Here is a 13,462-nt window from a genome sequence, read left to right as displayed (position 1 = left end):
GCACATGCCATGGACACGCCATGGACACACCCCATGCACACTCACCTCGTGCACACGCCATGGACACGCCATGGACACACCCCATGCACACTCACCTCGTGCACACGCCATGCACATGCCATGCACACTCACCTCGTGCACACGCCATGGACACGCCCCATGCACACTCACCTCGTGCACACGCCATGCACACGCCATGCACACGCCCCATGCACACTCACCTCATGCACACGCCATGGACACGCCATGCACACGCCCCATGCACACTCACCTCGTGCACACGCCATGCACACGCCATGGACGCGCCCCGTGCACGCTCACACCTCACGCGTGCCGGCCATGCCCCCCCCCCCCGTGCACACTCCCCCCCCCCCCCACTAACTGTGAAACCGAAGCTGTGACGTTCCCCCCCCCCGTGACACTGGAGCCCCCCCGGGAGGGGGGGACCCCCCCACCCCCCCCCAACAATAAAGCCTTCGGCCTCGGCAGCCCCCGGCCTCAGCCTGCGGGGGGGGGACGGACCCTATAGCCGGAGAGCCCAGTCCCCGCTCCCTACAGCCCCCCTAGCTCCTATAGCTGCCCCCCCAGCCCCTATAGCTGCCCCCCCAGCCCCTATAGCCTATTCCCTCATCCCCTATAGCTGCACCCCCATCCCCTATAGCTCCCCCATTCCCTACAGCCTCCCTATTCCCCATAGCCCCCCCAGCCCCTATAGCCATCCCCATCCCCTATAGCTGTGCCCCCATCCCCTATAGCCATCCCCACCCCCTATAGCCCCCATCCCCTATAGCCCCCCATCCCCTATAGCCCCCCATTGCCCCCCCATCCCCTATAGCCATCCCCATCCCCTATAGCTGCCCCCCCAATCCCCTATAGCCCCCACCCCCTATAGCCCCCCCATCCCCTATAGCCCCCCCATCCCCTCTAGGCCCCCACCCCCTATAGCTGCCCCCATCCCCTATAGCACCCATCCCCTATAGCCCCAGCACCCATCCGTGTCCACACATAAAATCTTTATTGCTGCCGGGTGCCAGCGGCCGCCGGGGGACCGGGAGGGTCTCGGGGGGGCCCCCGGGGGTCCTGGGTGGCTTTGGGGGTCCCCGGGGGGTCCCGGAGGGGGTCCCAGGGGGTCCTGGGTGGGTGCAGGAGTCCCAGAGTGGGTCCCTGGGGTCCCAGGTGGGTGCAGGGGTCCTGGGGGGGGGGTCCCAGGGGCCGCAGGGGGTCCTGGGTGGCTCCGAGGGTCCCGGGGGGCCCTGGTTGGCTCCGGGGGTCCTGGGGGTCCCTGGGTGACTCCGGGGGTCCTGGGGGCCCTGGGTGACTCCGGGGGTCCCGGGGGGCCCTGGTTGGCTCTGGGGGTCCCGGGGGCCCTGGGTGACTCCGGGGGTCCCGGGGGGCCCTGGGTGACTCCGGGGGTCCCGGCGGTCCCTGGGTGACTCCGGGGGTCCTGGGGGGCCCTGGTTGGCTCCAGGGGTCCCGGGGGCCCTGGGTGGCTCCGGGGGTCCCGGGGGTCCCTGGGTGGCTCCGGGGGTCCCGGGGGGCCCTGGTTGGCTCCGGGGGTCCCGGGGGCCCTGGGTGGCTCCGGGGGTCCTGGGGGTCCCTGGGTGGCTCCGGGGGTCCCGGGGGCCCTGGGTGACTCCGGGGGTCCCGGGGGTCCCTGGGTGACTCCGGGGGTCCCGGGGGCCCTGGGTGGCTCCGGGGGTCCCGGGGGCCCTCAGGCGATGCGGCAGGTCTCCCTGCGGGCGAATCTGCGGCGCCGCTGGTCGAGGCCGCGCTCCAGGCGGGCGTCCTCCTCCTGCGCCCTGCGGGGAGGGGGTGAGGGGGGGGCCGCACCCCGGGCCCCCCCCGGGACCCCCCCCAAAACCGCCCCCCCCCCCGGACCCCGCTCACGTCCGCTCGCGCCAGTCCAGGTCCCGCATCAGCTGGTCCCGCTGGTTCACCAGTGACACCAGTTCCTCCAGTAGCAGCTGCTCCCGCTGGCGCTGGGCTGAGGACTTCAGCCAGTCTGGGGGGGACACAAGGGGGAAGAGGGGGGGGTTAAGGGGGGGACCCCAAAACTCTGGGGGAGGCCCCCAAAGCCCAGGGGGGTCCCCAAAATCAGGCTGCCCCAAACCTGGGGGGGTCCCCAAAGCCCAGCTGTCCCCAAACCAGGGGGTGCCCAAAACCAGGGGTCCCCAAAGCCCAGCTGTCCCCAAAGCAAGGGGTCCCCACATCCAGGGGGTCCCCAAAGCCAGGGGGTGCCCAAAACCAGGGGGTGCCCAAAGCCCAGTTGTCCCCAGACCAGGGGGGTCCCCAAGGCCAGCCTGTCCCCAAAGCAGGGGGTCCCCAAAACCAGGCTGTCCCCAGACCAGGGGGTCCCTGAGCCCAGGAGGGTCCCAAAAGCCCAGTTGTCCCCAGCCCAGGGGGTCCCCAAAGCAGGGGATCCCACACCCAGGGGGTCCCCAAAGCCAGCCTGTCCCCAAAGCAGGGGGTCCCCAAAGCCAGCCTGTCCCCAAAGCCAGGGGTTCCTGAGCCCAAGAGGGTCCCCAAAGCCCAGTTGTCCCCAGCCCAGGGGGTCCCCAGCCCCAATGTGTCCCCAGCCCAGGGGTCCCGTCCCCCCCGTCCCCCCGTGTCCCCCTGTCCCCCCGTGTCCCCCCACCCACCCTCCATGGCCAGCATCGCCCGCAGCTCCCGGCTCAGCAGCTCGAAGCGACGCTCCAGGTCCTGCTCCTCCGCCCTGCGGGGGGGGGGACACACGGGGACGTCACCAGGGCTGTGACCCCCGGGTTGGGGGGGGGACAGGGACCCCCCCAGGTCCCCCCGTGTCCCCTCACAGCAGCTGGAGCTGGTCCTGCCGCCGCAGCAGCGCGTTCTTCTGGTTGACCAGCGAGAACCATTCCTGGATCAGCTGCTCCTCCCGGGGGGGGTCAGCGCCTGGGGACAGGGACACGGGGACGTGGAGGGGACACAGGGATGTGGAGGGGACACGGGGGGACACGGGGACGTGGGGGGGACACAGGGACATGGAGGGGACACGGGGACGTGGAGGGGGCACGGGGGGACATGGGGACGTGGAGGGGACACGGGGGACATGGGGACGTGGAGGGGACACGGGGACGTGGAGGACATGGGGGGGACACAGGGACATGGAGGGGACATGGGGACATGGAGAGGACACAGGGACGTGGAGGACATGAAGGGGACACGGGGACGTGGAGGGGACACGGGGACATGGAGGACATGGGGGGGACACAGGGACATGGAGGGGACACGGGGACGTGGAGGGGGCACGGGGGGACATGGGGACGTGGAGGGGACACGAGGACGTGGAGGACATGAAGGGGACACGGGGACGTGGAGGGGGCACGGAGACGTGGAGGACATGAAGGGGACACGGGGACGTGGAGGGGACACGGGGACATGGAGGACACAGGGGGACATGGGGACATGAAGGGGACACGGGGACGTGGAGGGGGCACGGAGACGTGGAGGACACAGGGGGACATGGGGACATGGAGGGGACACGGGGACATGGAGAGGACACGGGGAGGACACGGGGACATGGGGGGGGACACGGGGACATGGAGGGGACACGGGGACATGGGGAAATGGGGACATGGAGGATATGGGGGGACATGGAGGACATGGAGGACACGGGGACATGGAGGGGACACGGGAACGACATGGGGACGACACGGGGACGTGGAGACATGGGGACCTCACTGGGGACATGGGGACAGGGACACGGGGACCCCACCAGGGACATGGGGACCCCGCTGGGGACAAGGGGACACGGGGACCCCATTGGGGACATGGGAACCCCACTGGGGACATGGAGGCATGGGGACCCCACTGGGGACAATGGGACACAGGGACCCCACTGGGGACATGGTGTGGGGGCATGGGGAGGGGGACACGGTGCGGGGACGTGGGGACATGGGGATGGCACCTGGTGGGGGACATGGGGAGGGGGCTTGGGGACACCAGTGGAGTGCCTGTGTCCCTGTCCCCATGTCCCCAGTGAGGTTCCCATGTCCCTGGGGCGGTCCCCGTGTCCCCTCGTCCCCGGGGGGGTCCCCGTGTCCCCGGGGGGTCCCCGTGTCCCCGTACCCGACTGCATGAGGCCGCGCAGCTCCCGCTCCAGGGTGACAGCCCGGGCGTCCACCCCCGCCTGCTCCCGCTCCAGCGCCGCCAGCTCCGCCAGCACGAACTGGCTGGTGTCACGCAGCCGCTGCCACCGGTGGGACAGGACATGTCCCCACTGTCCCCACCGTCCCCACCGTCCCCACGGCCCCGCAGCCGCTGCCACCGGTGGGACAGGACATGTCCCCCTTGTCCCCACCGTCCCCACCGTCCCCAGGGCCCCGCAGCCGCTGCCACCGGTGGGACAGGACATGTCCCCACTGTCCCCACTGTCCCCACCATCCCCACGGCCCCGCAGCCGCTGCCACCGGTGGGACAGGACATGTCCCCACTGTCCCCCCTGTCCCCACCGTCCCCACGGCCCCGCAGCCGCTGCCACCGGTGGGACAGGACATGTCCCTGCTGTCCCCACTGTCCCCATGGCCCCGCAGCCACTGCCACCGGTGGGACAGGACATGTCCCCACTGTCCCCACCGTCCCCACCGTCCCCACGGCCCCGCAGCCGCTGCCACCGGTGGGACAGGACATGTCCCCACTGTCCCCACTGTCCCCACCGTCCCCACAGCCCCGCAGCCACTGCCACCGGTGGGACAGGACATGTCCCCACTGTCCCCACTGTCCCCACCGTCCCCACAGCCCCGCAGCCACTGCCACCGGTGGGACAGGACATGTCCCCACTGTCCCCACTGTCCCCACCGTCCCCACGGCCCCGCAGCCGCTGCCACCGGTGGGACAGGACATGTCCCCACTGTCCCCACTGTCCCCACCGTCTCCACGGCCCCGCAGCCGCTGCCACCGGTGGGACAGGACATGTCCCTGCTGTCCCCACTGTCCCCATGGCCCCGCAGCCACTGCCACCGGTGGGACAGGACATGTCCCCACTGTCCCCACCGTCCCCACCGTCCCCACGGCCCCGCAGCCGCTGCCACCGGTGGGACAGGACATGTCCCCACTGTCCCCCCTGTCCCCACCGTCCCCAGGGCCCCGCAGCCACTGCCACCGGTGGGACAGGACATGTCCCCACTGTCCCCACTGTCCCCACTGTCCCCATGGCCCCGCAGCCGCTGCCACCGGTGGGACAGGACATGTCCCCACTGTCCCCACGACCCCGCAGCCGCTGCCACCAGTGGGATATGACATGTCCCCACTGTCCCCACTGTCCCCACAGCCCCAGCATCCCCCCGATGGCCCCGCAGCCGCTGCCACCAACCCGCCGTGGACACGTCCCCGGTGTCCCCCCCACCCCACCCCGTCCCCGTCCCATCCTGCGTGTCCCCATCCCGCCTTGTCCCGTGTCCCCACCCCTCCGTGTCCCCACCTCGTCCCCTGTCCCCCCTGTCCCTGCCATGTCCCCGTGCCCCCTGTGTCCCCCCCCATGTCCCCACCCCACCCCTGTGTCCCTCCTGTCCCCCTGCTGTCCCTCCCCTCCCATGTCCCCACCCCAGTCCTGTCCCCCCGTGTCCCCCCCGTGTCCCCATGCCCCCCATGTCCCCCCCACCCCTGTCCCCCCGTGTCCCCCCCGTGTCCCCTTACCGGCGTCTCCTCCTCTGGGGGGCCGGGCTCTTTTGGGGGGTCTGCACGGGGGGGCCGGGGAGGGGACAAGGGGGTGACCCCACGGCCGTCACCCCCCCTTGTCCCCTGTCCCCCCCCGCCCCCACGCTCACCGGAGGGGGGCTGGGCCGGGGGGGCCGCGGGGGGGGCCCCGACGTCACCCTGGGGAGAGAGGGGGCGTCAGGGACCCCCACACTGGGGGGCCGGGTAATAATAGGGGGTAGCATTAGGGTAGACCCTACAATAACAGCCCCGCCCCCCCAGCATTAAGGCAGACCCTACAATAACAGCCCCGCCCCCAGCATTAAGGGAGACCCTACAATAACAATCCCCTCCTCCACATTAAGGCAGACCCTACAATAGCAGCCCCGCCCTCCACATTAAGGCAGACCCTACAATAACAGCCCCGCCCTCAGCATTAAGGCAGACCCTACAATAACAAACCCCCTTCCACATTAAGGCAGACCCTACAATAACAACCCCGCCCCCAGCATTAAGGCAGACCCTACAATAACAACACCCCCCCCCTCCCCACATTAGGGCAGACCCTACAATAACAAGGTGCCCGGGGACCTCCGGGGGGGGGTCCGGGGGGCTCTCCCCGGGGGGGGTCTCACCGTGGGGGGGTCCCCGCGTCGCCCCGAGCGCCGTCTCCGCAGGAGGTCGGCGTCGCGCAGGTGGGCGAGGGTCTTGGTGCGGGGGGGGGGGGCGCGGGGCCGGGGGGGGTCCCCGGGGGGGGCTGGCCCCCTCCCCCAGCCGGGCGGTGCGGGCGGGGGGGGGGCAGCAGCGTCCCCGGGGGGGGCCCAGGCCCAGCGTCCTTTGCTGCTGCTCCTGCAGCCCCCCCAGCCGCAGCCCCGCTGCCCCCCCCAGACGCTGGGGGGGTCCGGGGGGGCCCCCCCTCGACAGCGCCAAGCTGGGGGTCCGAGGAGGGCCCCCCCTCAATGGAGCCGAGCTGGGGGTCCGGGGGGGTCTGTGGGGGCCCCCCCTCAATGGAGCCGAGCTGGAGGTCCGGGGGGGTCTGTGGGGGCCCCCCCTCAATGGAGCCGAGCTGGGGGTCCGGGGGGGGGCCCCCATCGGTGGTGCTGAGTTGGGGGTCCAAGAGGGGGCCCCCCTCAATGGAGCCAAGCTGGGGCTCTGAGGGGGGTCCCCCCTCAATGATACTGAGCTGGGGGTCCGGGGGGGTCCGGGGGGGCCCCAACTCGATGGAGGCAAGCTTGGGGTCCGGGGGGGCCCGGGGGGACCCCCCATCAATGGTGCTGAGCTGGGGATCCGAGGGGGACCCCCCCTCGATGGTGCCGAGCCGGGGGTCCGGGGGGGTCTGGAGGGGCCCCCCCTCAATGGAGCCGAGCTGGGGGTCCGAGGGGGGGCCCCCCTCAATGGAGCCGAGCTGGGGGTCCGGGGGGGTCTGTGGGGGGCCCCCCTCAATGGAGCCGAGCTGGGGGTCCGAGGGGGGGCCCTCATTGGTGGTGCTGAGTTGGGGGTCCAAGCGGTGGCCCCCCTCAATGGAGCCAAGCTGGGGGTCCGAGGAGGGCCCCCCCTCAATGATGCTGAGCTGGGGGTCCGGGGGGGTCCAGGGGGACCCCCCCTGGCCAGTACCAAGCTGTGGGTTGGGGGGTGTCCATGGGGGCCCCCCTCAATGGAGCCAAGCTGGGGGTCTGAGGGACCCCCCCCTCAATGGTGCCAAGCTGGGGGTCTGCAAGGGTCCGGGGGGGCCCCCCATTAGTGGTGTCAAGCTGGGGGTCCGGGGGGGGGCCACCCTGGCCAGTGCCAAGCTGGAGGTTTGGGGGTGTCCATGGGGGTCCCCCATCATCAGCAGTGCCAATATGGGGGTCTGAGGGGGCCCCCATCTCGACGGTGCCGAGCTGGGGGTCTGGGGGGGCCCGGGCGGGCCCCCCATTAGCAGTGCCGAGCTGGCAGCCCGAGGAGGTCCGGGGGGCCCCCCATTAGCAGTGCCGAGCTGGAGGTCTGGGGGGGTCCGGGGGGGCCCCCCATTAGCGGTGCTGAGCTGGGGGTCTGAGGGGAGCCCCCCCTTGACAGTGCTGAGCTGGGGGTCTGGGGGGGCCCCCCCCTTGACAGTGCTGAGCTGGGGGTCCGGGGGGGTCCGGGGGGGCCCCCCATTAGCAGTGCCGAGCTGGGGGTCCGGGGGGGCCCGGGGGGGCCCCCCATCAACAGTGCTGAGCTGGAGGTCCGGGGGGGGGCCCCCCTGGCCAGTGCCAAGCTGGGGGTCTGGGGTTCTCCATGGGGGTCCCCCATCATCCGTGGTGGCAAACTGGGGGTCTGGGGGTGCCCCCCGCTGGCCGGGGCCGGGGGGGGGGCGCGGGGGGGGCTGCAGGCGGGCCCGCACCTGGCTGAGGTAGGTCATCACCCCCAATTTATCCGGCGCCGGCGGCAGCACCATATCGGCCGGATCCAGCAGCCGCGGGACCCCCAGCGCCGAGAAGGCGTCGAAGGCCTGGGGGGGGGTGACAGGGTTGGGGGGGGGGACCCCAGTGTCTGGGCACCCCCCCAAAGGGACATCCCCCCCCCAACTCACCAGTTTGTTGTTGCCCCTGATGTCGAGGGGGTCCAAAGCTCGTAGTCACTGGAGGGGGGAGGACGGGGGGGGCCCTTGGTCCCTTCAGGTGTCCCTGGGGGTCCCCAGGGTGACACCCCCCCCCCCCCACGTCCTCAGGCGGCCACCCACGTCCCCAGGGTGCCCCATCCCATGTCCCCAGGGTCCCCCCCAAGGTCCCCAGGGTCCCCCCCCAGGTTCCCATGTCCCCCTCCAGGTGTCCCCAGCATGTCCCCACATCCCCAGGGTGCCTCATCCCACGTCCCCCCCCCAGGTCCCCAGGGTCCCCCCCCCAGGTCCCCATGTTCCCCCCCCCCGGGTGCCCCCAGCATGTCCCCACATCTCCAAGGTCGCCATCCATGTCCCCAGGTCCCCTCCCAGGGTCCCCCCCCAGGGTCCCCCCCCAGTCCCCCACCATGTCCCCAGGACCCCCCCATGTCCCCCACCATGTCCCCCCCACCATGTCCCCAGGTCCCCCCCCCCCAGGTCCCCCTCCCAGGGTCCCCCCCCCCCGGTCCCCCCCCATGTCCCCAGGTCCCCTGCCCAGGGTACCCCCCACCATGTCCCCAGGTCCCCCCCCAGGTCCCCCCCCCAGGGTCCCCCCCCGGTCCCCCCCCAGGGTCCCCCCCCCCATGTCCCCAGGTACCCCCCCGGTCCCCCCCCGTCCCCCCCAGGGCCCCCCCCCCCGTGTCCCCAGGGTCCCCCCCAGGTCCCCCCCCGGTCCCCCCCCGTCCCCCCCAGGGCCCCCCCCCCGTGTCCCCAGGGTCCCCCCCCAGGTCCCCCCCGGTCCCCCCCCCAGGGTCCCCCCCCCAGGTCCCCAGGGTCCCCCCCCGGTCCCCCCCCCGCCCCCCCCGCCCCCCCCCGGTCGCTCACAGCAGGCGGGGGCGGTGGCGGTGCAGGAAGGGCGCAGAAGGCGAGGCCGCTGCGCCAGGAGGTGCTGAAGTTGGTGACGCGGACGCCGCGGTACCCGGCCGTGGCCGCCTGGCACCAGGCCAGCAGCGCCCCGCTGCCCCCGGGGGGGGGCTGGCGGCGGGGTCAGCACCCCCCGCCCGCAAACACCCCCGGGGGACCCCCCGCCCAGGCACGGGGTCCTGAGACACCCCCCCAGACCATACGGGACCCCCCCGCCCAGGCACGGGGTCCCCAAAGCCCCCCCCCCAGACCATACGGGACCCCCCCGCCCATACACGGGGTCCCCAAAGCCCATACGGGACCCCCGCACCCATGTACGGGGTCCTGAGAACCCCCTCCCAGCCCATACCAGACCCCCCACCCATGCACGGGGTCCCCAAAGCCCCCCCAGACCATACGGGACTTCCCTGCCCATGCACGGGGTCCCCAAAGCCCATACGGGACCCCCCCACCCATGGACGGGGTCCTGAGACACCCTCCCCAGCCCATATAGGACCCCCCCCCCCCAAGGCACGGGGTCCCAAAGCCCCCCCCAGACCATATGGGACCCCACCAACCAGGCACGGGGTCCCTGAGTGCCCCCCCCAGCCCATATGGGACCCCCCCCACCCATGCAGGGGGTCCCCAAGCCCCCCAGGGTGACCCCAGACACGCCCCCCTGCCCCCCCCATGGGGGGGTCCACACTTACCGTAGTTATTTCTGGGGGGGGGTCCGGGTCCCCCCCAGGGTTGGGGGGGTCCCCCCTGTGTTCCTGGGGGGGAGCCTCCGCGGTCGCCCTCCTCCGCGGGGGGGGCTGGGGGAGAGGAAGGTTGGGGGACCGGGGAGGGTTGGGGGGTCCCGCTCCCCCCCCCCCCAAAGACTCACCTGTGCCGGGGGGGCCCCCCCCGGCTCTTCCTCCTCCTCCTCCTCCTCTGCCAGCGCCTGCAGCTCCCGGGGGGGGTCTGGGGCACCGGGGGGGGGGTCAGGGCTGGACACCCCCCCCCAACACCTCCATGGAATTGGGGGGGGCCCTGGGGACTTTGGGGACAGCAGGGGGGGTTGGGGACAAAGGGGGGGATTGGGGACAAAGGGGGGTGGTTTGGGGACAAATGGGCGGGGTTTGGGGACAAATGGGGGGGTGCTGGGGACAGAGCGGGGGGGGGTTGGGGACAGAGGGGGGGTTGGGGACAAAGGGGGGGGTTGGGGACACAGCAGGGACCCACCTCGGGGGGCAGGGGGGGTGCCCCCCCGCCGCGGCCCCCCCGCTCCCTCCTCCTCCTCCTCGGGGTCACTCTCGAAGTCCCCCAGGTCGGCCACCTCCCCCGGGCGGCTCAGCAGGCTGGCCACGCTCTGCATGTCCTCCTCCCTGGGGACACACGTGTCCCCAAGCGGCCCCAGCGGCCCCCGGTGTCCCCTCCAACGTCCCCAATGGGTCCCCCACGTCCCTGGTCCCCAACGTCCCCCCTTTGTCCCCAACGTCCCCCAGTGTCCCCTCCAACCTCCCCAATGGGTCCCCAACATCCCCCCAGTGTCCCCTCCAACGTCCCCGCCTTGTCCCCTCCGATGTCCCCAACGGGTCCCCCATGTCCCCACATCCCCCCGACATCACCTGTCCCAGCACCCCCAGTACCCCCTCACTGTCCCCAACACCCCCAGTGTCCCCAAGACCCCCAAACCCTCCACATCCCTCTGTCCCCCCGATGTCCCCAAGGTCCCCATCAAACACTTAATGTCCCCAAGACCCCCAATGTCCCCCAACCCCTCCATGTCCCCAAGACCCCAATGCCCCCCCAAAGTCCCCAATGTCCCAAAGTCCCCAACGTCCCCAAGACCTCCATAATGTCCCCAAGACCCCAACATCCCCCTCAGTGTCCCCAATGCCCCCCCAAAGTCCCCAATGTCCCCAAGACCCCAACGTCCCCCCCAATGTCCCCAGCACCCCCAGCCTCTCCACGTCCCCAAGCCCCCAATGTCCCTCCAACCCCCCGTGTCCCCCAGCCCCCCCGTGTCCCCCCACTCACGTGGGGTGCCCCTCGTGCAGGACGCTGGCGCTGAGGCGCAGGCGGAGGCTGGCGGCCGCCACCTTGCGCGAGCGGGGACGCAGGACAGGGACAGGGGGGTCCCCCCCCCCCGGCGTGGGGCCCGCCAAGCGCCCCAGGTCCAGCGGGGCCCCCGCCACCACCGAGCGCCGCCCCCGCGACTCCTGGGGGGACGGGGGGGGGGGTGGGGGTCAGCCACCGTGGACCCCGGGGACCCCCCAGCTCCCCGGGGACCCCCATCACCCCCAGGGGACCCCCATCCCCCCTGGGGACCCCCCCAGCAGCACCCCTGACCCCCAGGGACCCCCATCACCTTGGGGACCCCCAGCAGCACCCCCATCCCCCCAAGGGACCCCCATCACCCCGGGGACCCCCAGGAGCACCCCCATGCCCCAGGGGACCCCCCATTACCCCGGGGACCCCCAGCAGCACCCCCATCACCCTGGGGACCCCCATCTCCCCAGGGGACCACCAGCAGCACCCCTGTCCCCCCAGGGACACCCATCACCCAGGGGACCCCCATCACCCCAGGGGACCCCCCAGTGGGACCCCTGTTCCCCCAGGGACCCCCAACACCCCAGGGGACCCCCATCACCCGGGGGACCCCCAGCAGCACCCCCATGTCCCCAGGGGACCCCCATCACCCCAGGGACCCCCACGGCCGCAGGGGACCCCCCACACCCCGGGGGACCCCCATACTGACCCCCGTACCCCCAGGGGGACCCGCCCCATCCCCCCCATCGGGACCCATGGGGGGACCCCGGCACCCAGGGCCACCCCCCCACCCCGGGCGCCCCCCCCTCACGTTCTCGATGAGGAAGGTCCACTCCTTGTCATCGTAGGTGGCGGCGTGGGGGTCCTGGGGGGACGGGGGGGTCACCAGGGCGTGGGAGGGGACACCGCACGTGCGAGGGGGGGACACGAGTGGGGACCCCCATGGGAGGGGACATGAGTGGGGTCCCCCATGGGAGGGGACACGTGCAAGGGGAGGACACAAGTGGGGACCCCCGTGGGAGGGGACATGTGGGGGGGGTGGGACACGAGTGGGGACCCTGCGGGAGGGGACACCAGTGGGGACGCCCGTGGGAGGGGACACATGCAAGGGGGGACGCGAGTGGGGACCCCGGGGGGGGGGGACACTAATGGGGACCCCGTGGGAGGGGATACGTGCAGGGGGGGACACTAATGGGGACCCCGTGGGAGGGGACGCACCCGGTAGAGGGTGACGACGACCTCGATGCTCTCGGGGACCACCCAGACGACCATCCCCCGGTACGGGTTCTCGATGCCGGGCTGCCAGCTGTGGGGCTGCACCCCCCGTCAGCCCCCCCCACGGCCCCCCGTGGACCCCCCCCCCTACCCCACGGCCCCCCATGGACCCCCCCCAACCCCCCCAAAATCCCCCAGCCCCATGGATCCCCATGGAAGCCCCAACCCCATGGATCCCACAGGGACCCCCCCAGCTCCACACTCCCTCCCACTCACCCCCACGGGAACCCCCCCCAGCCCCACGGGACGCCCCCCCAGCCCCACGCCCCCTCCCATCCAGCCCCACGCGACTCCCCCCAGCCCCACGCCCCCTCCCACCCAGCCCCATGGACCCTCCCAGCCCCACGGGGCCCCCCTCCCAGCTCGACGCCCCCTCCCACCCAGCCCCACGGGACCCCCCAGCCCCACGGGGACCCCCCCAGCCCCACGGGGACCCCCCCCACACCTTGGAGCAGACGCGCCGGTTGCGCCTGGTCCAGACCACGGTGAGTTTGTCGGGCTGCCTGGGGGGGGCGTGGGGGGGTCAGGCACGGGGGGGTGGCCCCACGGCCCCCCCAGCCCCACGGCGGGCCCCCCCCAGCCCCCCAGGACCCCCCCGGCCCCACGGGAGACCCCTCCGGCCCCACGGAGGGGCGTGGGGCGGCTCCTCCTGCCCCGTGGGCGCAGGGTGGGGCCGTGGGGCCGCCCCCCAGATAACGGCAGCGGCACCCGCCCACGGCCCCGTAACGGCCCCGGGCAGCCCCTATAGGAACTCTATAGGAGCCCTATAGAAGCTCTATGACATGCCTATAGGAACTCTACAGGAACCCTATGGCAGCCCCTATAGAAGCCCCTATACTGACCCCTTCGCAGCCCCTATAGCAGCCCCTATACAGACCCCATTGCACCCCTATACTGACTGCATTGCGCACCTATATCGACTCCAGTGCAGCCCCTATAGCAGCCCCTATACAGACCCCATTGCACCCTTATACTGACCTCAGTGCAGCCCCTATACTGACTGCATTGCGCACCTATACCGACTCCAGTGCAGCCCCTATA

The 13,462-nt window shown here is 72.3% G+C and overlaps 1 protein-coding gene and 1 long non-coding RNA gene across 2 annotated transcripts in view; one reads left to right on the top strand and one right to left on the bottom strand.

Moving 5' to 3' along the window:
• Positions 1-1,022: 1,022 nt before the first annotated feature.
• LOC142074541 (uncharacterized) overlaps positions 1,023-13,462 on the top strand; it is a 14,835-nt gene continuing 2,395 nt past the window's right edge. Inside the window, exon 1 of the long non-coding RNA XR_012670629.1 lies at positions 1,023-1,156. This is a non-coding gene — a long non-coding RNA (uncharacterized LOC142074541). The remainder of the gene's footprint in view (positions 1,157-13,462) is intronic.
• LOC142074531 (uncharacterized) lies at positions 1,644-13,325 on the bottom strand. The gene is given in 21 exon segments (XM_075135219.1): positions 1,644-1,799; positions 1,888-2,002; positions 2,640-2,713; positions 2,811-2,910; positions 4,087-4,207; positions 5,653-5,693; positions 5,784-5,832; positions 6,288-6,364; positions 6,367-6,370; positions 6,575-7,217; positions 7,314-8,122; positions 8,204-8,241; positions 9,091-9,244; positions 9,823-9,927; positions 9,999-10,075; positions 10,337-10,479; positions 11,135-11,316; positions 11,958-12,011; positions 12,365-12,460; positions 12,867-12,924; positions 13,321-13,325. Coding segments are annotated over 21 exon segments (3,033 nt in total). The 3' UTR covers positions 1,644-1,711.

The sequence above is a fragment of the Calonectris borealis genome, chromosome 37 (assembly GCF_964195595.1).
Source record: "Calonectris borealis chromosome 37, bCalBor7.hap1.2, whole genome shotgun sequence".
NCBI lineage: Eukaryota > Metazoa > Chordata > Aves > Procellariiformes > Procellariidae > Calonectris > Calonectris borealis.
The sequence above is the reverse complement of the archived record's forward strand: the minus strand, read 5'-3'. Positions and strand labels throughout refer to the sequence as shown.